The following is a 26,781-nucleotide window of genomic DNA, read 5'->3' as shown; positions in this document are numbered from 1 at the left end:
ATTTGTTAACACGCGGCGCTCGCCTCGGCCAATAACGGCCAGCCCGATAACTCGGCTGGATTTCCGGTGGGAAAAAAAAATCGACCCGATTACAGGGATGTGTGTGTGTGGGGGGGAGGGGGGAGGGATCGGAATTCGTCGGGCGCGGGGGGCCACGCGTCGCGCTCGAATTCCATCGGAGTGAGTCATTATTGAAAATACGCGGACAATAACGGGGTAATGGGGGCGCCGCGGAGTAATGAATAGCCGGGATCGTAATCACGGGCAGCCAGGAGGCTAATACGCGCCGTGTGAAAAATCCCGGCGAACGATAAATCGCCGTATCGTCGGGCCGGTGGCAGGCCCGAACGTCAGAGAGACCGCGCGGATGCACGTCCTTGCAATTTATCGGCGCATAAGCTGCACCGTATCGGCCCTATTAGACCCCGTTAACGATCACGGATCAGATTTCATTGCTTTCGTTCCTTCGATAAGGGGGGCGGTTTGCCCGTTTTTTGTCTGGCTCGCGGCGCGTCGCGCCGCCGAAATGACGGGAGAAAGAAAGGAAAAGAGGCGAAGACACGACAGCCGGGGTCAAACGGAAGCAAAAGGAGAGGTTCCGGGGCTAGTAGTAGGAGAGATAAAAGCAATTAATTAAGGCTCGAAGCCTCCCTCCGTTCCCCCTTCCCTCGCGCCCCGCCCTATTTATGCCCCACCTACACCTTGACCGACCATGTCACATCTTTTTCCCTCTTTTCCTCTGTTCCTCTTTTTTCTCTTTCTCTCTCTCTCACGCACACATGCACACTGTCTCCCGCCCCCCTTCCCCTCTTTCCTTCTCGGTCTGCCTGTCTGCTCTCTATCCCGCGCGCAAATCCAGTCGACAAAGGTCGATCCTCCTGTCTGCCGTGAAAATGCGCCAACGACACTTCCGTATCTATTATGGGACAAGTGGGCCACGTCACGAAATAATGGCACGGCCATGATTTCGTGAGTTTATCGTCACTCGTCACGTGACACGGAAATGCAGGCACGGGGCTGGTGCAGGCTCTCTCTCCCGCGTTTAAACGGGTCGAGGGTGCTCGCGCTTAGGCTCGTAATTAAAACACGCCGGAACTTAATGTTTCCTACTCGACGAGGGTTTTCAAGTAACAGGCCTCGTGGATCCCCCGCGTGGCTGAACCCCGCGCGCGCGCGCGCGCGCGGGTCATGATGCTGGTGTGTTCCAAGTGATTTGCCCGCGCGGAGGCCTCCTCGAACAGTTTTACACCTGCAGCCTGTGCATTTAGGCGAGCCCGGAGCACTGGGTGTCGAACGTGTTCCTGCTGGTCTCGCTCTCCTAGATTCCAGCCGTTTTCGACGAAATGATATCGCGCACACCTCGCGCACTCGACGCTGAACCTACTGCGGCGGCCTAATCGACCGGCTTTTTCAGCTTCCATTTGAACATTTTTGAAATGTTACGAATGTTACTTTCATTGGAACCGTTGATTTTTCGCAATGTACGTTGTAAGCGGGATGACTAAATGATTCTTTAACCAGTTTGCAGTTTTCAGTTTTCGTTTGAAAATTATTGGAATGTTAGAAATCTTTTCGTGGGAAGCATTTATTAAATTCTTCAGTGTACGTTATAAGGGTGATGTTTAAACGATTCTTTAAGCAATTGGCTGTGGCGCCTCATTTTCAGAGCGCGCATCTGTCTGTGTCGCGAGAATCAAGCGACGACGAGTATACTCGTCAAACATAGTTAATTGGTAAATAATAATATATAATATTTCATTTCTGTGGAAGAAAAAATTCGTCGTCGCAATTCACAACCTTAATAAATTTAAGTTAACGCATTAATTGAACTATAGCGTAGAGGGATTTATGCAGGGTGTCCCAAAATTATGGTGCTTCCGGGAAATAAGAGATTCCTGGGGTCGTTTGAAGTAACTTTTTCCTTAGCGAAAATGCAATCAGCGGCTTTGTTTACGAGTTATTAACGGAAAACACTGACCAATTGGAGCGCGAGGGCGGCCGGCGCTCCGCATTTGCGGCCAATACTGCGTCGCGCCTGCCGTCTGACGCAGCGGCAGTGGTCGCGAAGGCGGGGCGTCAGCCGTACCCAATATTGATCAGTCTTTTTCGTTAATAACTCGTGAACGATGCCTCGGAGAAAATTTTTGTAAAGGAGGAAGTTACTTCAAATTACCTCAGGAATCCCTCATATGCATTAACTTAATTATTAGTGCATTAACTTAATTAACTTAATTAATGAATTAACTTCAATTGATTAAAATTGCGAATTACGGCATTTTTCCTTCCACCGAAATGACATTAACCAGTTAGCTGTTTTTTGTCGAGTATACTCGTCGTCGCTTGATTCTCGCGAAGTACCATTCTCAGAAGTACCATAATTCCGGGGCACCCTGTGTATTTATCAGAAGAAACGTCGTGAAAAGCGAATTCTATAGACTGAAGAAAATAGTGCAATATAAAACGCCACTAACACGAAGTAATTAGTCGCAGAACTTCAAGCAATAATATCTCGAAAGTGAAATCATGTGACTCGCGGCGTTCTTCCTTGCAGCCACAGATTTAACGAGAAAAATTTCAGGATATTATTCATTGTATAGAATTCCTTGCAAATCTTCCTCGAGTCTGCCTCTTCACCGACTTCCGCACTAAAGTTTTTTTTACCGACATACAGTAATGTCTCCCTAATTGGCGCTCAGATTGTGCACAAAAATGGAAAATTTGGGAAGTGGAGATGCGATTAGTCGAGCCTTGCAGCTCGTTTTTATAGTTGTCGACAATCGATAATCATAAAAAAACGAGTCACAAGGCTCGAACAATCGTATCTCCTCTTCCAAAATTGTCCATTTTTGTGGACAATCCGAGCGTCGATTAGAGAGACATTACTGCACATCGCGTTCATCGACAATACCAGAATCACCAGAGTATTTTAGATCGCGTACAGTCCGTCCAACGAAACGAATCAGTAGATTTCATCAAGACGGCTTCGCCTAATTGAACCTGACGACTGCAGCTGTTACCGGTTAAATGTTGAGCACAAGCTTAGTTTCCAGCGGTCGGAGAACTTGTCGCTTTCCAAGTACGTATATGTACGTCATGATCACGGATTTTATGGATTTATGCTGAAATTGCCGCGGCGAAATACCGCGCAAACAAAAAATCAGAAGAACGCTCCCAATTCTCCTTAATTCATTGAAATCGCCGAAGGTAGAAAATACACGTTTGCTTACGTTTCGCACAAAACATTTCAACAAAATTTTAATTTCGCACAAATATCCGCTATCTAATCACGACCACGCTCGTGCTCACCGATTCGTCAGTACCGGGTGTCCCAAAAATGTTTCGCAATCCGAAAATGGCGGGTTCCTCGGATCATTCGAAGCAGCTTCTTCCTTTACAAAAATGTGATCCGAGGCACCGTTAACGAGTTATCAACGAAAAACAGTGACCAATAAGAATCGAGTACGGCTGACGCGAGGCGGCCCAGCCAACCAGCGCACGAAGCCCAGTTCCGCCCGTTGGCTCGGTCGCTTCGCGCCAGCCAAGCTCGCCTCTCATCGGTCACTGTTTTTCGTTAATAACTCGTTAACGGCGCCTCGGAGAAAATTTTTGTAAAGAAAAAAGTTGCTTCGAATGACCCGAGGAACCCGCCACTTCGGATTGCGAGACATTTTTGGGATACCCTGTGTAATCGAACAGCGCGCAACGCGCTCCAAACGAAGCGCGAGCCGCGACAGTTAAAATCTCGCGTCGTTTCGCGCGCGCGTTTCTAAATCGCGTTCGAAAGCTACGAGGGTAAGGAACCGTGGACGAAGAAAACGGTGTTCCCGTGAACTCGTGAAATTGGCCGGAGCCCTTAACCCAGTATTCGCTTGGCAACTCTGGCGCAGGCGACTGCGGGTCCTGTGCCTGTTCCGCCGTAGGAAGGAGCAGTCTCCCCGGTATCCGAAACCCGGCCGTAGCCGGGAGGTCCGAAACGATAAACGGTAGCTCGGGAAACTCGCGGGGCGTGAAAATAATTACCGGCCACTTTATTCTCATTCGTCTGTCCCGCTACCTTCGGGCTTGAAGACGGGGAAGGGGACCGAAAAGGAGAGATCCGGCCCGGTAACGAGCCGCGCTCCGGGCTACGGGCTGCAACTCGGGACAAACTCCCGGCTGAGGGAAGCGGCGCGGCGTTTTATTATTGCGAAAAGTTATTTCAAGGTTCGTCATACTTTCCGGGATTTCGTTTTGGGCAGAGAGTAGAGACCGCGAGAGGTCGAGATAGAGCGAGAGAGCGAGAGAAAGAGAGAGAGAGACGGGCATAAAACGATTCCGCGGGAACCCAGTTTCTCCGTCGACGAACTTTCTGGGATTGACGGAGCGGCCGAGCTTAAAGTTTATTTTAAAATAATATAGTCTCGGGATCGGGCTGTCGAACACGTGAAATTTCCCGACGAGCCGACGACGACAAGTAGCAAATTAACGACGATAATGGAGAACGTTCCGCGACGAGAAAGTTTCCGGCGACACGGCGCGGCGCGGCGCGGCGCGGCGGGTCGCGGCTCACGTTTTTCGCAATCCGCTCCGAACTTTCTTCGCAATGGACTTGCGACATAATTAAGTCGCTGGCGCGAGTTACCGCGCTCGTTACGAGCGTAACGGAATCGTTTTATTCCGTTCGGGCAATTACCATTTCGCTGCGCCCGGCCCCCGTTTTTCTCCCGGCAGCCGATTTTGTTGTCCGACGCGGGCCGCACCCCCCGCCGAAAGAAACCCCGGCCGAATCCCGCGTCCGCGAGGAAAGCAGAAGATAAAATAATACAATTCGTCGGCGGCGGGGGGAGGGGGAGGGGACGGGTGGATACGGTGGTAACGGGTTTCGACGTTTTTATCCCGGCGACTCGGGAAAGTGAAACGAAGCCCCGGCTCGTTTCCATTTCGCTAATCCCCGTAATGACCGTTTTTTTCCTCTCTTAGCTCCACGCCCAAGCAGACGAATGAAAATCATTCCTCACCGTAGATTTACCTCCTCCGTGGACAATGCGCCCGTGGCCCCCAGCGAAACGAGCGGACCGTTATTTTGAACGGGAATTACGCTGGCGAAGAATGCGCACTTTTGCCATTGCCTCTGTAGTTGTCGGGTCGCGCGCGGGGCCGTTTCGCGGCGATTACACAACGAACTGGTTCCTTTCGGGACGGCGAGGTCGACTCGCGAGGAACGCTTACCCGCCTCCAATCTTTTTATGGGGTGCACAGATCTATGGTAGCTACGGAACGCTCGCTATTCGCGAATTTTAATACGCGAACCATTCTCTTAATCCTTCGAGGATAACAATGTTTTGAAGTGCTAGACACGTTTTCGTTAGATTGCTAGATTGTGCATTAATCCTTTGGGGGAACGGTGGGATTTAAAGTGCTACATTCTTTCTGATGCGCGCTGATGCATGGTGGGATATCTCGAGACGCACATGGAAATATTGCAATTTTTGCATGCGCGTTTATAAACCTATGTGGCACGGTGGGACTATTTGAGTCCAATCCTATGGTAACAAATTGAATTGAATTGTTATTATGTTTTTTATGTTTTTATATTATGCGATTTCTTTGTTAATACAAATATACCAATTTCGTTTCATTTAAAACGCGATAAAATGTCTGTGCAACATGGGACTTCTTTATTTCCCGAAATCCTGTGCCTTAAAGAGCTAAGGGGGCGGCATTGAGGCAAAAATAACTACCAGTAATCTTCCAGATAAAGTATTGAACAGCATGTTTTTATGCTGATTGGAATTATGAGCAAATTATTTTTTCGTCAACTATAACAATTTGTTTGGGAACAAAACGATTCTTTTTGTGTGAAAGAAAACTTCGAATCGTGGCATATGGTCTCCGAATTGCCTTCCAATCGTGTCATGTGGCCTCCGAATTGCCTTCGAATCGTGGCAGAAAATTAGACATAAAAAAGTCATCGTTTGAAATTTTAGGTTTATTATTACATTATCAAGGTTAAATTGCGATTTCGCACTCGTTCACAGTCGACTCGAAAATAACTAGCAGCTTGTACCACCGATACTGGCACCGAACTGGCGCGTGATCAGTGTATTCAGGAAAAATTGCTACGCGAGGAGTGTGGCGGCGACGCGCGTGGAGGGAGTCCCGCACAGCGGCGCGGCGCGTCTACCGGGTGAGCATTGTAATTCTGAACTACGACGGCGACGCGACGCGACGCAGAGTGCCACCCTGTAGACGCGCCGCGCCGCTGTGCGGGACTCTCGCGCATGCGTCGCCTGCCCCCACTCCTTGCGTAGCGACTTTTCCCGAATACACCGCGCACGATACACACGTTGTACCAGCGGCCGTTAACGTCAGTTCGTGCCATGGCACAACTGTTGTGTCAGCGGCCGCTAAAGCGTTAATGTACACCGGCATGCTGGCCGCCGCCTTTTTTCGCCGACCGGCCCGAGTTTCTCTAGAAACGAGCCGCTGGGCCCGAAGAATCGCGACTCAGTATTCTCAGATCTGCCGGTTTCAATGCCGATCTCCGAACATTTCTGGGAGAAATTACTGTAGCCGTTGTACCCGATGTATCTCCGGTACAAATTTCTCTGCACGAATCAATAAGTATCGAAACAATCGAAAGCAGCTTAACTGTTTCTGATGGTTTGGATAACTGCAGCCACGGTCTAACAACGAAAGCTCGCGAAGCCCAACTTCGCAGCCTATATCGGGGCGCCGTGTTATCAACAAACGCATAGGGTACAGCGCATCGATGCACTATAGACCGGCGGACTAGCAACGCGTTTCCTGCTGATTAATCCTCTTCTAGTTAACACATGCTTGCAAAGACTAGGCAGTTAATCGCATTTGCTCTACGATCCTGCAGAACATCGAACAAACTAACTACATTCTCGAGGCGGGGGAATTATAACGGGTTCGATCTGATGTCGGGCAGAGGCGGGGAGAGAGAGAGGAAAGCCGCGATCGTTCTCCCATCCAGCGAATCCGAGCGACGGAAAAGGGATAGACCAATTTATCATCGAGATAAAGGAATCACGGTGGTTCCGCCTCCGTCGGCCGAGTTCGATAGCGTGCACCGAAACCTACGAAACTCGGCGGCGACGAAGCGAGGCAATAAGATAAGATTCCCAAAAGTTCTCTGGTTCGTCCTCCGGGGCGGTAGCAGCACTAGGGGGAGGGAGGGACGAGGAGGAAAGAAACAGCGAGATCCAGGGGATCGTAGGAAGGCCGACGAAAATCTTCTCTCGCGCAAACAACTCGTCTTCGACGTTATCGCGCGCCGTCGGTCGCCCGACCGGAAACAGCGGCGAATCCTCGCGTCGAGCGAGTATTTACATTTTTTGTTCCTCGGTCATTAAGGATGAATAATCGGTGCATTAACGTGGCCCGCGAACGGCCGCGGCCCACGGTCGTTGGCAGAATTTCAATCGTTCCGGTGACACGAAACTATCAACGAAACCTGTACCCGTTCGAACCTTCCAATTTGCGCCTCTGTGTTGGCTACCGAGCGCCGGGGAAATTTGAGCATCGCGCTTGGATGTAATTTCCATTCGAATTGAAAAAGGACCCCGGCCTATTCGACGGACACAGGGGAAATTGAACGCCGCCGGCCAATACGCGCGGATTTATTTTTTTCGCGCCGCGGTCTAATACCGCCGCGCGAAGGATATGTTCGAGGGGACCCGCTCTCGCGCTTTGTTCTTATCCCGAGCTCCGCGGCGGCGTGTTGTAAATTATTCCAGCCGCTCGACGTCCATTATTATAAATCGTCCGTTTCATTCGTCACGGCGGTTGCCGGGATACTGGAAGAACATTAATATTTATGAACGAGCAGCCTCATTTATGCGAGGAGCATGTTAATGTGTGCGGAGTGGCTCCGGCATTGAATGGGCCTTGATCGATCAGAGCTCGCCGAAATTAGTGTTGGCCGACCGGTGTGATGTTCTTTCGAGGGCTACGGTCTCGTCGTGAAACAGTTCGGGAAAAATAGAATCTCGTTAGAGAGGAACCAGTTCTTTTTTTTTTAGGACAATGGTAGACACGATTCTTTGTTTCGCGATAGTTTGTACGATTTCCGCTCGCGCCGAATTTGAACGAGCAGTTTGATTGCGATGGATATTCTTGGTTAGTTAGGCGAAACGTTGTCGAAGTGTTCGAGAAAGTATTATGTTAATAGGATCGATGACTGTACAGTGTTTATTCCGACAGTAACTGTAATACGTGAATTACAGTTACTGATTCTAATCGTAGTTCATTCGTTTTTCTCTTAATTGCGGGTTTTTGTCGTCGAACCAGGACCACGCTGTTCGAAGGAAAGATGCAGATCCTAGTTTTAAACTTTTAATTATTACAATTATCCTGTGTGCTGTAATAAACCGATCGAAAAATTCGTACATCGATTTAGACATTTATACTGAAATTCTTTATTATACAAACAGGATTTGCAAACATTTAGGATCAGTGTGGGTATTTCTGCGGACGCCCCAAATACCGCTGTATTTTATGAAAGTAATAAAATCTGACATTTTACGGCGTGTAATCTTCTAAAAATGAATCTCATAATTTTTTACATGTTTAATATTGTAAATATTAAGACAAATAACAGCAATCACTGTGAACACTGATTTGAAAGGCATTTATATTTTTATAGTTAACAATAAACTATTCGTGTTAGCGTCATTTGTAGATAAAGTAATTGTTACTTTTATAAACAATCGACGTACACTGTCGCTATCATCTATCCTGAAATATTATTTACTAACACAGTATTTGGCGCACATAGTTTTTTACTATGCGTTTACATTACTGCGATGCTTTACTGAAATGCAGAGTACCTATATATCTAATTTGTAAAGTGCTACAATGAGAATATCTTGATCCTAGAAATTGTAGCAGTGAGTGTACATTTAAAAGAAAATGGGGAAAGTATGAAGGAAGAAGTCAAAGGAAAGAGAACAAAAAATATCAAATGATACAAAGAAAAGGAAAAATGTAAAGTTAATTACCCTAAGAAAAACATGGCGTTAGCCTTGCAAGAAATTCGTGGAGGAACTGTATTACACAAATATCTCGGAAATATAACATTCCAGAATAACGCAGTAATCGGAGTAATCCATAGTATTTGGCACGCAGTAATCGGAGTAATTCACAGCATTTGACACGCAGTAGTCGGAACCATCCGCACTATTTGACACGCAGTAATCGGAACGTCCGCAGTATTTGGCTCGCAGTAATTGGAGTAATCCACAGTATTTGGCACGCAGTATTCGGAGTAATCCACAGTATTTGACACGCAGTAATCGGAAACATCCGCACTATTTGACACACAATAATCGGAACGTCCGCAGTATTTGGCTCGCAGTAATCGGAGTAATCCACATTATTTGACACGCAGTAATCGGAATCATCTGCACTATTTGACGCGCAGTAATCGGAACGTGCGCAGTATTTGGCTCGCAGTAATAGATACACAATCGCAGTAATATATGCACATTTATGGCTTCTTTGCGTTACACTTTTTAATGAAATTTGTGCTTTCAGAGATCTGATATTATGAGAAAACTAAATATTCTAGTTAAATAATAATAAGTATAGCTCAAATCGTCAATTTATTGCCGTAAAATGTCCTATTTTCTCCGTCAAAGTTCCCCCGCCCTCATCAAGGAACCGCAGTAATACCCACACTTGCCCCAGAAGTACGAAGAACATCTAGAAGCCGTCACGTTCGTAACAAACGCTCCGAAATATCGCGCTATCCGCCGGTCGAGGGTCCGCCCGGCATTGTTTAGAATCGGTTAGCGTGGCGTCCGCACGGTGATAACGGCATGCATAAAACGCGACGGATTTTATAACGGCCATTAGCATAAAGTTTACTGTTGCGTCGTCGTCGGAACATAATATCGCGCTGTCTACGATTCAGCGAAGTGACCCCGATGACGTCCGCCGGGTATCGCTGCCAGGTTCGCGGCCGGAGAGCTCTAAACGGCGCGGCGCGGCGCGGCTCGGCCGCGAATGTAAATGAGACATGCGTCCGTAATTAACACGCGAGCGCGGCGGTGAAATAATATTTCGTAATTAATTGTAAGTAGGGTCAAACGGGTGACCCGTATCCTACGGTGGATTTAACGTCGCCGCGGGACCGGCTGCCTCTCCCCGCAGTTGTCGATTGCGTTCCCGCGGAACACAGCAGGATTAATGAAACGGAAGAGTCTCGCGGCGCGATCGGTCAGAGTAATTTTCGCCGATAAAAATAACGAGACCGCGGGGCTAAATGTGTCAGTGGGTCGCCGGTTTCGGTGGCACCGGCGACAGAGGTCATTTTACTCGCACCCATCGACCCCGCGCGTCCTTCGAACGAACGCCCGCGGTAATCGCTCTTTCGACGGCCGATTCGGAAAAAGAATCGGCTCCGCGATCGGTTCAATTCGACCGCCGTCGAGATTATAACAATTCGGAACGCGGGAATCGTCGGAGACCGCGAGCCCGAGAGAAGCCGAGCCCGGCGAGTACATTCGAGAAAACTTGCTATTCTCCGAGGAGTCGTTCATACTTGCGCGATGCGCGCGGCTTAATTCCCACCATTACGGGCACATTAAAAGCCGACGCGTTGCAAATAACTTGGAAGTTTTCTCGCTTCATCGAGGCTCTTCGGAATTAATGGGAATTGTTCGCAACCGAGCCCCTAATTAAAGCTAAAATTCATTTGGTTCGGTTTGATCATTTCTGATTACCTTTCGGTTGCTATGTTCAACCTGTTCGGGTTTTAGAGAAGTGAGATCTTCGCGAATATCTAGTTTTCTGGCTAGACATTGTGTCGCGGCGACGCATTATCAGCGATAATTGTAGTTGTATTTGGTTTCGCAATGCTGATTACCATGTGATTATTCTTTCGTAGAGGTTCAAGGTTTAATTCGTTGCGAAATAGACGAGATTCGATCAAAAAGTGCCCGGAATATTAAATAAGTTATTTATTATCTGTACTGAATATATAGAATAATCTTTTTAATTTTAACTTTTGAAACGTCCGCTTTTTTACTGTGGTTAAAATAATTCTAGCCGTTCTTGTTAATCGTCCCTGCTGCTTCTATGTTCCTTTGATTGCTTTAAAAAATACCACATCGGTCAAGATATTCGTTAATATCGACAGATGCCGGCAAATACGTGTTAATGTCAAGAAAAATTTATTTATTCTTCAATGACGCGATGCATTTCTAAGCATCAAATATAACACAATTGCGTCAGCGTTGTTTCCAATCTTCAAAACGTTCGTGACACGAAGAAGTCGAATACCAACATGTACCAACATGTGTACCAACGTCGGAGATAAAGATCGATTCCGGAAACATTTTAATCACTTCTAGTATTATACTTCAAACATTACACGGTCGAGTCAGGTCAAGAGGTCCATCGGAGTTAAGAGATTAGTTACATCGCGTGTGTGATAAACGAATATGTAATACGGAATTTACATATAAGGATAATATGTATACGGAAATATAAGTATATAATAACTAGTATATAATAACTAAAAAATAATAAATAAATCGAATATATTATTCGGAATTAAATAGTTAAAAAAGTTAAAATAATTGTGGAACGCTCTGTGTAAGGATAATATAATATATATGTATACGGATAATATATAGATAATATGTATACTGAATACATACGGAGTATATATTGAAGGATAATATACGGAAATATAAATATATAATATCGGAATGTACCACATATAGCGTATTATAAACGAAAATTGATTGCAATCTACAGCAGCTACAAAGGAATTCCATTGCACAACGAAAAGCGAAACTCACAGGTGTTGTACATTATAAATAAACCTTGAAAACGATGTGGAATGAAACGAGAAGCAAAGTGATAACTAGACTGCAGATTTTATCAGAATTTATTAGAAAAATGAAGTACGTCAAATACAAACGTGAAAATACAGAAGAATTAAAAAAATTTTGGTACATTATTCCCGACTGATTAAGATCGTTAAAAGGCAAAAGATATTTCCATTCGATTCATATTTCTTACAATTAACCCTTATCGCTCCAAGAATTTGACATAGTGATTTGTAGCGAACTCCAGACAAATTAGAAATAATAAAAAACTAAATTAAACATTTTACTTGAAAATGACGGCAGACATTTCCACAGGTACGATGTGCTTACAGTGAACTAAACTATAACTACAATAATCATACCACTGCGAAATTCTGACAGCGACAGGCTGTCGATTGGATTAGAACGCTGCGTAAAGCTTGACAGTATTACTGCCGTTTAATTACGTTTCGAGTAATTAGGGTTAACTCAGATAATCTTTATTTTCCGTAAAGAAATCCGCAGTCATGACAAATTAACTCTTCGCACTCGAAGTCAAATCAACGGAACATTTAAAATAATTTTCCCGACCCGCGATTTTTCCATTTTATATGACCTAGCGCATTGTATACATATAAATTTGTGACTCGTACAACAGTTCACGCTCTCAACAGCCCTTCGAAATATAAACAAATGTGATTAACAAAATCATTTTGAAAGCCGACATAACAATTTTCAACGGCGCCTTGTAGTCGTCACTCGAGTACAAAGGGTTAACATCGGCGGATGAACATTTGCCTGATTTAGGTAAAATTCCTGTCGCACCCATCGCACCCGTCGCACGTTCGTCCGCGAGCAGAGAGAGAGCACGACGTCGCGACGGTCGCGCGACGGCAAGCGGAGAGTATCGCTGACAGATTAACGCGGGCCGGGAAACGATCGAGTTTTGCCCATTTGGTGAACAAGTATCTGCGATCTTCGGTGCGCCGGAAGTTCGGCGCGGTCCCGAGACAAGCGTTTAATTTACCGGAGCAAACTTGGGGGGGAGGGGCTCGCGAACAAAGTCGGCCGCGAGCGTGTGTAGCGTCGAACGAAATTGCCAAAGTTGTTCGGCCAGAACGACAATGGCGTAAACGAGGTGTAAAGTCGTGGTGTACGTAGTAGCATCGTCCTACGTCGACAACGGCGGCGGCGACGACGACGACGACGACGACAAGCGTCGACGTCGGCCGAAGCGACGGGACGACAGGTAGACGCGAGCCCGGTAATTAGTTTACAAGGTCGGTATCAACGGGCCTTTCGCGTGACGGACAACCACCGAAAAACCAATTCTTCCGCACCCTGCGGCCGCCTGTCTTTCTATCTGTCCCGATCACCGCCAACCCGCACCCCGTGTATCATTCCCGAGGCTCGGGGGCCACAGGCGACTGACTTATGAATAATGCATACGATAAATTCGCGTCGCACGCACGCATGCACGCCGGTAATTCCATTAGCTGTACCATTTTGCCGCTCGATAGCCGCTACGTTTTCGATCGAATAACTCCTGCCGGTCCGGCTGTCGCATCGGACGAAGATTCCGGACAGATTATTACGGGAATGCAAACACCGGGTCGTTCCCGTCGCCGCCTGCCAGTCTGCTGCGAGACCGCCTCTCAAGACGTTCGGCCACTTGGGGACCGGGGGTCATTGTGCGTGCGACCAATGCCACCGACTCTGACTTGGCTCCGTTGCTCCTTTCGCGAAGCCGCTTATCCCGGTTTACCGGTTCCGCGATTAGAAATTGCTCGAACCTCGCCGAACGTCATTTATTTGTGACGTACGGCGGATCTTTATGCGAAGTCCAAATTGTCTGAAGCAATTTCTAGCGATAGCAGCTAAATTGCAAAATTGCGACTGTTGATCGTTACGCGTGCGATCAGTGCTCTGCCTCAAATTTGTTATAGTTTTAGCGAATTTATTTATCGCGGTTTGTGCATTCGCGATAATTGAACCTCGCTATTATAATTTATTCGATATCAACTCCGCACTGTAAATTATTATGCCACCGACTTTGATTTGGCTCCGTTGCTCCTTTCGCGAAGCCGCTTATCCCGGTTTACCGGTTCCGCGATTAGAAATTGCTCGAACCTCGCCGAACGTCATTTATTTGTGACGGACGGCGGATCTTTATGCGAAATCCAAGTTGTCTGAAGCAACTTCTAGCGATAGCAGCTAAATTGCAAAATTGCAAAATTGCGACTGTTGATCGTTACGCGTGCGATCAGTGCTCTGCCACAAATTTGTTATAGTTTTAGCGAATTTATTTATCGCGGTTTGTGCATACGCGATAATTGAACCTCGCTATTACAATTTATTCGATATCAACTCCGCACTGTAAATTATTATGCCACCGACTTTGACTTGGCTCCGTTGCTCCTTTCGCGAAGCCGCTTATCCCGGTTTACCGGCTCCGCGATTAGAAATTGCTCGAACCTCGCCGAACGTCATTTATTTGTGACGGACGGCGGATCTTTATGCGAAGTCCAAATTGTCTGAAGCAATTTCTAGCGATAGCAGCTAAATTGCAAAATTGCGACTGTTGATCGTTACGCGTGCGATCAGTGCTCTGCCTCAAATTTGTTATAGTTTTAGCGAATTTATTTATCGCGGTTTGTGCATTCGCGATAATTGAACCTCGCTATTATAATTTATTCGATATCAACTCCGCACTGTAAATTATTATGCCACCGACTTTGATTTGGCTCCGTTGCTCCTTTCGCGAAGCCGCTTATCCCGGTTTACCGGCTCCGCGATTAGAAATTGCTCGAACCTCGCCGAACGTCATTTATTTGTGATTATATCAGGGCGGCGGATCTTTATGCGAAGTCCAAATTGTCTGAAGCAATTTCTAGCGATAGCAGCTAAATTGCAAAATTGCGACTGTTGATCGTTACGCGTGCGATCAGTGCTCTGCCTCAAATTTGTTATAGTTTTAGCGAATTTATTTATCGCGGTTTGTGCATTCGCGATAATTGAACCTCGCTATTATAATTTATTCGATATCAACTCCGCACTGTAAATTATTATGCCACCGACTTTGATTTGGCTCCGTTGCTCCTTTCGCGAAGCCGCTTATCCCGGTTTACCGGTTCTGCGATTAGAAATTTCTCGAACCACATCGCCGTCATTTATTTGTGAAGGACGGCGGATCTTTATGCGAAATCCAAGTCGTCTGAAGCAATTTCTAGCGATAGCAGCTAAATTGCAAAATTGCAAAATGGCAAAATTGCGACTGTTGATCGTTACGCGTGCGATCAGTGCTCTGCCTCAAATTTGTTATATTTTTAGTGAATTTATATATCGCGGTTTGTCAGCGATTTGTGCATACGCGATAATTGAGCCTCGCTATTATAATTTATTCGATATCAACTCCGCGCTGTAAATTATTATGCCACCGACTTTGATTTGGCTCCGTTGCTCCTTTCGCGAAGCCGCTTATCCCAGTTTACCGGTTCTGCGATTAGAAATTGCTCGGACCTCACCGCCGTCATTTATTTGTGACGGACGACGGATCTTTATGCAAAATTGCAAAATGGCAAAATTGCGACTGTTGATCGTTACGCGTGCGATCAGTACTCTGCCTCAAATCTGTTATATTTTTAGCGAATTTATATATCGCGGTTTATCAGCGATTTGTGCATACGCGATAATTGAGCCTCGCTATTATAATTTATTTGATATCAACTCCGCGCTGTAAATTATTACGCGAGAACAAAATTTTCTATAAAGTTTGCGAACGATTAAATGAGATATATATATATACGAAATGTATACGGAATATATATTGAAGAATAATATACGGAAATATAAATAAATAATATCGGAATATAGCACATATAGCGTATTATAAACGAGAATTGATTGCAGTCTACAGCAGCTACTAAGGAATTCCATTGCACAATATTAAATCCTTATCTAAAGAATTTTCATAAATATTAGCAGTCTTTCGTTTCTCTATAATTTTCACCGTTCGATATTTCGCGCGTACGTTCCTGTTAAAACATTTCAGAAAATCCACGATCTACGAACGCGGGCGACGCGTTCTCTAAAAAAAAACCTGATAGAAAACCTGTCCGTGTAGTACACGGTGGCGTATGCTTGCGTAGTTTAGTCACTATCAATTTTTAAGCGTACTCTAAGCCGAGCAAAGCTTTTTATCATACTAATCCCGTTTTCATAGCACCGGTGCAACGCGACTGCCCTATTTCGCTGATAAATTCCTTGCTGTTCGCAACAGCTTGGATATACAATTAGGTAGAAATTAATTATAAATTTCATATAACGTAGCCCCATAAACCAGTAAATTAAGCAGGAAGTGATTAATACGTCCGTTGCCAGCGTCATGCGTATGCGACGACCATGATTTTCAATTTTCCCGTGAAGAAAATCATATTCATTTTCGTGCGTGACGTTTTATTTATGATTGGAAAACATAGCGCGACATTGGGCGAATTTATTACATTCCTGCGACCGTATTTCACGGGAGAAGGAGAGTTAATAAAATATCATAACCGGACTGTAGATTCTTACGAATTTATGGCGAAAACGAGTTCGCCGTGATTTAAGACAGCGGAACGATCAAAAGAATGTTAGAACATCGATATATAATACTAACTCAACGTTACGATTACCAGTAACGGATATTTTCTGTTCCTCGCGATCCACGTAAATAATAATTTCAATTTTTTTCGGCCTAGTAATAACCATGAGCGCTTACTAGTAACAACTATTAACCCTTTGCACTCGAGCGGCGACTTCGAGTGCAAATCACCTAAACGCTAAAATTTGTTACATCGCGTTCTAAGATCTAACGTTCACATTAACGAAGTTTGCATCGAAAGAAAAAAATAGTTCAAAGTGTAACCGTGCGCGTGAGTCGCAAGGCTCGATTTCGCGTGCCTGAAAATTGCGCTTTGTCCTATAAAATGAAACTGCTATAAGTCTCGAGAGAATAAATGATTTTAGATTCGCTGAAATAGCTGAACAGCTATATTAATTGCTAAAATAGCGTCGAGTGCGAAGGGTTAACGGTGATAGCCAGCCGTTCGATCTCTGCGCGAAATAAAAAGTGTCTCTACAGATAACAAGGTGACACTAACGCGGCCTGCCTTCCGTTTCGAGCACAGCACTTCGACCGTAAACGCGTAAAAGCCGTATTCGATCTCAACAACCAAATAATCTCTTCACCGAAATCCCAGCGAGAAAAAGAGCGAGCGAGAGAGAGAGAGAGAGAGAGAGAGAGAGAGAGTCTCGCAAGAACTCTCGGTAACAATATCTCGAGCGAAAATTTCAGTGAACCCAATTTCTCCGGCGAGCCCTCCCAAGTTCACTTGACCCTTTTTTCAGCTGGATGCCCCGGACCGAAACCGTACACAGAGCCGCGACAGCCGCGGCCCGGCAAGCCTAACCGGATCCGTATCATAAGCATGCGTTTAATCGTGGAAAACGTCGGCACGGTATAATTACCTTCGGTGCACATGAAGAGTATGGCAGCAATGGAGAGCCTCGCTTGCCACCTCAAAGCCATGTCCGCAATTGTTTGATGGCGCGTTCACTTTGGTACCGAAGCGATTCACATCCTCTTCACTGGATGACGACGCACCGACTACACACAGAGGCCATGTACCAGCACAACGCGGCGATGGAATCCTTATCTCGAGCGCGATGCCATCGCGCCAGCCCGGAAAACACTGTTCACCGAAGTCCCGAGGCTCGGCCGGGCATCAATCGAACCTTTGATCACCTTTAGCGGCTCATTCATCGGGTATACCGGCTGCCACCCGTAATCCACACGCAGCGGCCCGAACAGAGGGAAAGACGCACACACTCGCGACAGCTTCTAGGGGCTCTAGCAGAGTTCAGGTAGCTGGCAACCGGTACCAGGTTGTGCCTAGAGCCGGGCTCGAACGGCGAGCGCGGGTCCGAAACTCGGCGGCACGTAGATCCGTGTCACGGATCGTCGAGCGTCGTCGCGTTTTCCGAGTCGATCGTCGCGGCAGTCGGGTCGCGTTTGAACCGCCGTTCGGATTCGTTGAACTCTTCGATCGGTCCCCCGAGGTGTCTCGATGATCCGCCGCTCCGCCAGTCTCGGCCAAATCCGGTCGTGTCGCCGCGATCTATGGATCCGCGACGGGATCCGTTCCTGAACCGTCGAAACTCGCGAAAGCCGACTCTGTCATCGCAGCATCCGAGAGCGCGAAACGTCGCGCTTCTTTTTCGCGCTCGATCCGCGACCGCGGCCGACCTCGTCCCTCGGAAGCCTCGAGAGGGTTCGAGTTACTTTGAAACGGGATCAAGGTCCGCTATCCAGAAGCTCGAGGAGTGTTCGCTCCGGAGAGCCTCCGTCCCACTCTCGGCGAGACTTAGTCAGCGTTCTCGGTGTCAACAGATCGTTAGAACGTTTCACGGACAGATCGAGGAGCATCTGCCAGCCCGGCGCAGGGCCCGCGGCATTCGTTTCCCCGACATGATCTCACGTGCTCTCGAACCCCCCGGAACCACAAGATCCTTCAGAGCAGATCCACTGGGCAATTTTGTGCGCGCACACCGAGCTACCGCGAGTTCACACTGGTTCGCACGGGTTCAGGCTTGGAGAAGCGCGTCGAGAGATTGGCCGCTCGGTTTCTCTTGGTTGCGGTCGCGAGTGGCCTCCGCGGGCGGCCCGACGGCGGGCTTCGATTCTATTTCAACGGAAGTCTCGCGACAGTGCTCGCGACATCGTATATAGGACGACGCAACACGCACCACGTCTTGATTCGGTGGCAGATTTACCCTGACTGGGGAGATTCTCGGCCGTGGGAGCATGCGCGCTTCCGATCCACCTCCTGCCGATGGTGGAAACGCGCAGAGGGTCCACGAACAGGGTCCGCGCACACGTAAGGTCCTCCCGACACACCGACAGCACGGCACACCCACGCGCCCACCGACGAGAGAGGGCTCACCTACATCATCGCAGACCGGGCTTCGTGTAGTCCTCGGGGTGGCCCGCGTCCGCCGCGACGTACGGCACTGTGTGTCACGGGCAGAAAGTGTGGCAGCCCGTGCAAGGAGCACCGAATCGAGCCATGGGATCTCTGCGATACCCTGTGGAACGGGAATCGAGATTTGGTCGCGTGATCGTTTCAACACGTCGACCCGATCCCGCGCCGACCCAGATCGGTCCCAGTGCGAGAAATCGCGCGATACCATGAGATCGACGAACTGTTCGCGTTACGCTCGCTCCACGGCGAGCTTGCCGGAGGACCAACGGACGATCCTGTGCAACGCCGATCAACAAAGTGTCCTACTACTTTGCAACTGCTTTGGGGATCGCAGCTTTTTTTTCGTCCCTAGGTAGTTGCTCTTTCGGTTTGCATCGATAGAGAGCGTTATGTTTACATTGTCGTTCCTTCGTTAGGGCTATAATTTTTTTATCTTTAGTTTCGGTAGTTCACACGTTTAGGTTACTGTAGAAACAAATTCCGTGTAGTTTTGTTTACAACTGATGGTTTGCTGTCGATTTTAACACGGAGTGCAGAAATGAACGTTTTCGACATATTTTACTTTTTTAGTTTCATAAAGGCGTGATAGCGGCCGAGGCTCGCAAGGAGATACGCGAAATTTATGGCGACGATTGCTTAACAGAACGCACGTGTCAGAATTGGTTCTGACTTTTGGGCATCGAGCTTGCGAGCTTGCGAGCTTTTGAGCTTTCCGAGCTTTCGAGCTTTCGAGCTTTTAAGCCTCGAACTTTCGGGCTTTGAGCATTGAACATTGAATATTGAACATTGAGCATTGAGAATTGAACGTTGAACGTTGACCATTGAACATTGAACATTGAAAAGAGATACGCGAAGATTACAGTGTCGTTTGCGCAAGAGAACGCGCGTGTCACAATTGATTCTGACTTTTGGGCATCGAGCTTGCGAGCTTGCGAGCTTTGGGCTTTGGACTTTGAGCCTTTTAAACTCGCGAGCTTTCGAGCTTTTTGAGCTTTCGAACTTGCGAGCTTGCGAGCTTTTTGAGCTTTGAGCCTTTTTAACTTGCGAGCTTTTGAGCTTTCCGAGCTTTCGAGCTTTTGAGCCTCGAACTTTCGTGCTTTGAGCATTGAACATTGAGCATTGAGAATTGAACGTTGAACGTTGAACATTGAACATTGAACATTGAAAAGAGATACGCGAAGTTTATGGCGTCGTTTGCTTAACAGAACGCGCGTGTCAGTATTGGTTCAAAAAATTTCGTTCGGAAGATTTGTCACTTAAAGATGACCAACGTTCTGGTCGATCTTCTGAAATTGACGATGACAAAATCAAAGCCATAATCGAATCGAATCGTCGTATAACTGTACGACGGAAAATACGACTTTAAGAAAAGCGCTCCGTTCATGATAATTCCGTTTATGTCCTTGAACACTGTTTCTCTTTTACGTTGTTACATATCATGATAAATCAAGTAAACTATTCAAAGATGCTCAAGTTATTTTGTTCACCCGGTATACACCGAACAGCGTTGGCAGTTAATTTTGAGGAATAAACGGTTCCCAATGGGAACCGAGGAATCAATGAATTGTAATAGATGACTCGAAAAGATAAATCCTTTTTAAAGCGCCGATCGGTGGCTTCATATTTTATAGTTCCGGGATGGCGTAATGTAACGTGGAAGAGAACGCAATATAACCGAATATTTGCTATCCTCGTGGTTGGACTTTCTACCGTCTTGCGGTTAGTGTCGTTATTCCGATCGTAGAATTTCTGCAGTTTTGGGCGAAGAAAGTTAAGAAGATTTCGAAGTTTTCCGATAACCCGATGGTAAGCTCGCATTTATGTAATACTTTTTGGTACGGTCTTATCCAACGTAACCAGCTAAGACAGTGCGCACAGAGCACGGAAGCGCATATTTTGGTTAAAATTACGAGGAATGCGAGAATTGAACATTTCGCACTCGAGCGGCGACTCCGAGGCGCCATTAAAAATTGTTACGTCGCGTTTCAAAATAATTTTATCAATCAAATTTGTTTATATTTAATGGAGCGTTGAAAGCGTAACTGCATTGTGTTGAAAATAAATAAAAATGGAAAAATAATATATAAATAAAATAAATTTCCATAAAATGGAAAAACCGTGGGTCGGAAGAACGGTTTTCAATTTTTCGTTGATACGGCTTCGAGTGCAAATGGTTAATTAAATCCAAGATCGTGCTTGGACAAATGTTGCTCGTACAATAATTTACATTCGAGTGCGTACACTTTCGTGCGAGGCTGGATTATCATCAAAAGATTGTAGGCTGTATGCAAATTAAATTAAAGCTGTACCACAGTTGGGAAAACGGAAATTAAATTGAAATTCATTTCCTCTTCCGGAAACTGCAGTTATGTGTTCCCTAAGTATGTTCGGTATGTATGCTATTAAACTCAAACCTACGTTCACAATCTTTCACTGTTTCTTAATGGTGCGAATTTTTGTTGATTTTTTAATGCTTTCTTATACAAAATATTTTCGTCAAGCATATATATATAAACTCGCTAATGAATATTCAAACGGGGAAATTAATGAAATATAAATAAGGGTATAGCATCACGGATAAAAGGCGATAAAGAAGGAAACTGTTTAGTGACATAAAAATGTACCTTCCCTTCTTCTCCTGATGTATGCATTAATTATGTAATTACAATACTAGAGTTACAATGCATTAACTGTGCTGTTACAACTAATTTGTTCATTTATCTATCTTGATTTGTTTAAAATTAAGATCGTACAGCGTTAATAACACTGACATTACATAATATTGTAAGGAATTGGTTTCTCCGAAAGCGAGCGCAGTTAGAATACAAATCACGTGACACACAGCAATTGTGCGCGCGGCTGGACGAAGATAAGACGAAGAAGCTGAAATGGGATCAAGGTATGTCTCAATAGTTCTATATTACGACAAAGGTGGCTGGTTCTGCTCTATTAATCTTGAACAATAACATTCCTTAAAAGTATCTGATAAAACTTACGAATATACACCTACTTAATCTAACATTTGTTCTTTGGCTGTTCGCAGTCTTTTTTGTAAACGCATTGTTGAGTCAATATTCTCATGTGCTTTCTTGTACGTATTAACTTCTCTGAATTCACATGGTACAACAATAGGAATATTCTTACCCAAATGAGGAGCAACGATGTTGACTTCTGAGATGCGCCCGTTCATTTTGAAATCGCATATCTATGTATGCAGATGTTGCATCTCATAAATCGACACGGCGGCGAGTGGGAAAAGTGCGTTTTTTGTGCTTCTAAGTTTGGTAAGAACATTACTACTATAGTCGTAGCAATCTAAGCTTAGAACTTATTTTGTGAAACTATACCAAAGATTTGCTTTAAATAGTAGAAGAGATTCTACAGTTGGAATTTTAGGGGACATAAAGCGGAGGCTAGTCCTTGGCGAAGATGGTTCTATGGAACACTATAGAAGCTCCTCCAAATTGACGACAATAACATTACATTTTAACTAATAGCACAGTGTACAAAATATAAGCAAAGAGTTTCAGACCTATATCTTCGGGGGACATACAGTAATTTCTCCCAGAATTGTTCGGAGATCGGAATTGAAACCGGCAGATCTGAGAATACTAAGTCGCGATTCTTCGGGTCTCGCGGCTCGTTTTTAGAGAAACTCGAGGCGGTCGGCGAAAAAAGGCGGCGGCCAGCATGCCGGTGTACATTAACGCTTTAGCGGCCGCTGACACAACAGTTGTGCCATGGCACGAACTGACGTTAACGGCCGCTGGTACAACGTGTGTATCGTGCGCGGTGTATTCGGGAAAAGTCGCTACGCAAGGAGTGGGGGCAGGCGACGCATGCGCGAAAGTCCCGCACAGCGGCGCGGCGCGTCTACAGGGTGGCACCTATTGTATTGCATTGTACCCGCAGCTCTGCGTCGCGTCGCGTCGCCGTCGTAGTTCAGAATTACAATGCTCACCCGGTTGACGCGCCGCGCCGCTGTGCGGGCTCCCTCCATGCGCGTCGCCGCCACACTCCTCGCGTAGCAATTTTTCCTGAATACACTGATCAACCAAAAATTGGACATTTCCGGGAGAAATTATTGTACAACTTAGCTTGATCTTTAACACTAAGATGATCTCTGACTCAAAAGAAGTAAAAATGAAGTTCGATCAGGACACTGTAGAACCGGTACAAGAAACTTTAAGTTTCTTATCCCCTTAATATATAGTTCGCCGTCGCCTGTACACGGTATGCTAATAAGTTCTGCGTATGATAATACCGCAATAATAACGAAATCTACGTAATTACGGCGTTGCTGGTTATCGGCGGGCCGCGAGGCGGCGAAAAGCGCGCAACTCTTTCGCGCTTGTTGCCGCGCCTTCTTTTTTCTTGCCGGCGACTTTAGCAACACGCCTCGCAGAGATCTCGGAGAATACAAGACGGATTTTCGTCGCGTGATCTTTGAGCGACGGTTGTGCGCGGAAAACAACTTTGTACATCGTTTAAACCGACGATTATAAACCATGATACCTTTCTTGACAAGTTCTCGTTTGCGTTCTATTGTCGGCAACGTGTGTTACACCGACGGTAATGCGCCATTGCGATGCCATTTAGTAGCTCGTTATTGCTGCACACGCCTATTTTCAGTTCGATATTCGGGGCGTGCCGAGAGCGGCGGAGGTTCGAAAATTTATTCGATCCGCGAGAGTGACACAATTCGCGATTCGACTGAAGCTCATGGAATGCAGAGTTGAAGTTTTACTGAATTTACGACGCGTTTCGTAAGCGTCGCGTGGTAACGGCTAAAGACAGGTTCTGTTATTGGTCTCCACGCGTTCGTAGCACCGTTCGTTATCGGAATTCGGTTCTAGGTGAAAGAACAAATACAAAGGGAACGATATTCGCTTTTTTAAATATGAAACCTCCGAGAAGTCTCCGTGTCTTACGCCACGCTTTGCGCGAGGGAACGTTTCACGGAAACGACGCGTCGTGCCCACTGTACAGTGGGCCCTCGACTTTCGCACGCAATTGGTTCCTGAAAGTGTGTGCGACTGTTGAATGTTCGAAAGTAGAGGGATGTAAAAAAATATGCACCAAAAACGGCGTTTTGAAGTATCTATTTATTTATTTAGCTTTCGGGTGTTCTCTTTATAAACTTGTCAAGAGTTAGTCGAGTACCTCCTTTTTCTTTCTTTTCGCGATAAAGATTTCAATAACACGCAGTGTGTTTTTGTATTACCCTGCGTACTCGTGATATACGTTCTCTCATTCTTCTATAATAGTTAAAAATTTGTCTAGACGCGCAAAGGCTTCGTTCATATTTTTAATTGTCAAAGTCTCGACCTCTCGTCGGAACAACATTGTAATCCGATGGCTAAAATCTGATGTCCCCTGAGAGGCGGCATCCAATTACAATGCAGCCTGCTCGACTCGCGATGTCCGCTCAGAGGGAACGTTCGACCGCAAGGGCTTGCGAAGTTGAATTTTTTAAAATGTGCGAAATAGCGAATTGCGCGAAAGTAGAATGTGCGAAAGTCGAGGGCCGCCTGTACAATCCTCTCAAGAGTTTGAAAGAATTTCAGAACACTGTTGCATGTATTACTTTTTATATATTGAGATGATTGTACGAAGAGATCATTTTTTAGCTATTTTCTGTGTCTTAAAATCGACATACAAATATTTTATTTTGGACAGAGATTTAAATAAAGAAGTGTGCCACTTGAGAATTTCTTGATACTTGCATTATGGCGACGAGTGCTATGTTTCAAAAGGTATGGAATCATATCTTGAAATGGTGAAGTAATTACTATAGTAATATTTCTTCAGCTTGTTCTGCAGGAGATTATTTGGGAGGCGTGATTATTCGAGTCTCGCGGCTCAATTTTATAGTCGCCGATTGTGAACGATTACAAGAATGAGGTACAGGGCTCGAATAATCGTATCTCTTCTTCCTAAATTGTCCATTTTTGTGTAAAAGTTGAAAGAAAATGAAAAAGAATTTACTGTATTATTGCTAAAACACGCAGAAGTATCTTCCGTAAGAAAAAGTACAATAAAGTCTCCCTAATTGGCGCTTAGATTCTGTACAAAACTGATTCTGTAAAAACGCTTAGATTCAGTGCTTCAGTTTGTAAATAAAAGTGGACAATTTGGAAAGAGGAGATTAGCTTGCGAAGTTGAATTTTTGAAAATGTGCGAAATTGCGAATTGTGCGAAAGTAGAATACGCGAGAGGGCCGGCTTCGAACAACGATTAATGCGTTCTCCTTGCAATATTTCCCACGATGCATAAAAAACAAAAAATTACACGCGATTCAATGATTGACACTACAAAACGCGCGCGCGTTACATCGAGCTCCATACAACCGAGCAAAATCAAGCAATTATTGATTTACACAATAATTTAGTTACCGCCGTTATAAATTAATTCGGGTGAACACGATTACGCTGAAATGTTCACCGCGATACGAGTTTAATTAACGCAATAATATTAAATTACCGCGCGCTAAATTATTTGAACAGGAGCTAATCTGGTAATAGATTTTAAGCAGCACTGTAAACTTTCGGCGGAGCTCGTAGATTGAATTTCCACAGGCTAGCCACTCTCTTCTTCGTTCTCAGCGTGAGTTGTATTTCATAAAACGGTCGGTTATCCGTCTTCCGCCATTCTATTCGCCACTGTCTGCCAGGACTTCCGCAATTAGCATGTCAAGGAAGCTCGAAAGAGCTGTCTTATCCCTAGGCCCGGTTCTCAATCGCCCGCGGTAACCGCGCGCCGCCTTTGTTTTCGCCCGCGTAAATCTGTTGCGATGATCGCCGGGCACGCTATTTATGCTCGCTGCTGGATAAACCAGATGAAAATGGACACGCGAGCGCGCGCCGAGTGTCACACGCGACAATGTCGGTCGATTGCGAATAGCGTCACTCGATCGTGCACGAATCGGCCGGCCAAGTGGTAAGCCGCGCTTTTTAATGTTTCGCGAGAGGTACGCTTATGAAGTACATAGACTGCATTTTTCGACTGCATAGAGAGATTTTCTGCATTTACGAAAAATGTGGCTATATACAAAATGCAAAACCGCGAAGGTATTGGATGAATTTAAAAAAATTGTTACTTTATTGTTAACGTGTTCGTAGCATCGAAGCGAGGAATGCAATCTCAATTAACCTTCTTGTAATTGTCTTGCAATTAAAGCAAAATATTTTTATTTTGCGTAAATATCTAGAGTCTAGGTACAAGTATGCCAAGGATCTCTACGCGAACTCGTACTTCCACAAAGAATTTTAATAACTGCAGGATAAGGACCTAATGAATTAATATAATTAAACTGTTAGAAATACTTCATAAAATACTTAAATACTTAAAAAAAGTACTTAATAGTATATATATAATAAAATGCGATATTGAACCGAAAAGTTTTAGCGAAACTACGTGTTAAGTAGTGCAGATCAACGCTGCTCATGGCCACCATTGAAGATGTTGAAATTAAGATGACACGTTTTCTTGTACGGAACCGGTCTGCGGATTTTACGCACTCATGATTTAATCGAGTGAGTAAGTAAAGAGCAGGAAAAAGATCGAAAGAGTTCAATGGTACGGTTTCATTATTCGATACTTGATAAACCTGTCCAGAAAACATATGTTCATCCGAACGTTTCTATTTTGTACCTTCTTATGGTTATCCTTCTATTATGTACCATTTTGGACAGCATGCTTCGAATTTCCTTCTACCTCAAAGCGTTGCACGAACCACAAATGCGTAAAGATATGCAGTCTATTTACCAAATATCACAAGAGCTCGATTCAAATGAGATATCGTTGAAGGAAACATGCGGTTCTCCGGAGTTAAAAGGAATCAGGTTTTCGAAAGTTCTCGATTGCGTTATCGTTTGTACCGTAATTTCGAGCATTGCGAATTTATGATGCAACGCCTTCAAGGTGGGGCCGAACGT

At 45.5% G+C, this 26,781-nt stretch overlaps 1 protein-coding gene across 1 annotated transcript in view; it reads right to left on the bottom strand.

The window, feature by feature from the left end:
* LOC117227878 (zwei Ig domain protein zig-8) overlaps positions 1-18,632 on the bottom strand; it is a 93,015-nt gene extending 74,383 nt beyond the window's left edge. Inside the window, exon 1 of the mRNA XM_033483421.2 lies at positions 17,331-18,632. Within this exon, the coding sequence (XP_033339312.1) occupies positions 17,331-17,391 (61 nt within the window). The 5' untranslated portion in view covers positions 17,392-18,632. The remainder of the gene's footprint in view (positions 1-17,330) is intronic.
* Positions 18,633-26,781: the final 8,149 nt, after the last annotated feature.

The sequence above is a fragment of the Megalopta genalis genome, chromosome 8 (genome assembly GCF_051020955.1).
Source record: "Megalopta genalis isolate 19385.01 chromosome 8, iyMegGena1_principal, whole genome shotgun sequence".
NCBI classification, from domain to species: Eukaryota; Metazoa; Arthropoda; class Insecta; order Hymenoptera; family Halictidae; genus Megalopta; species Megalopta genalis.
The sequence above is the reverse complement of the archived record's forward strand: the minus strand, read 5'-3'. Positions and strand labels throughout refer to the sequence as shown.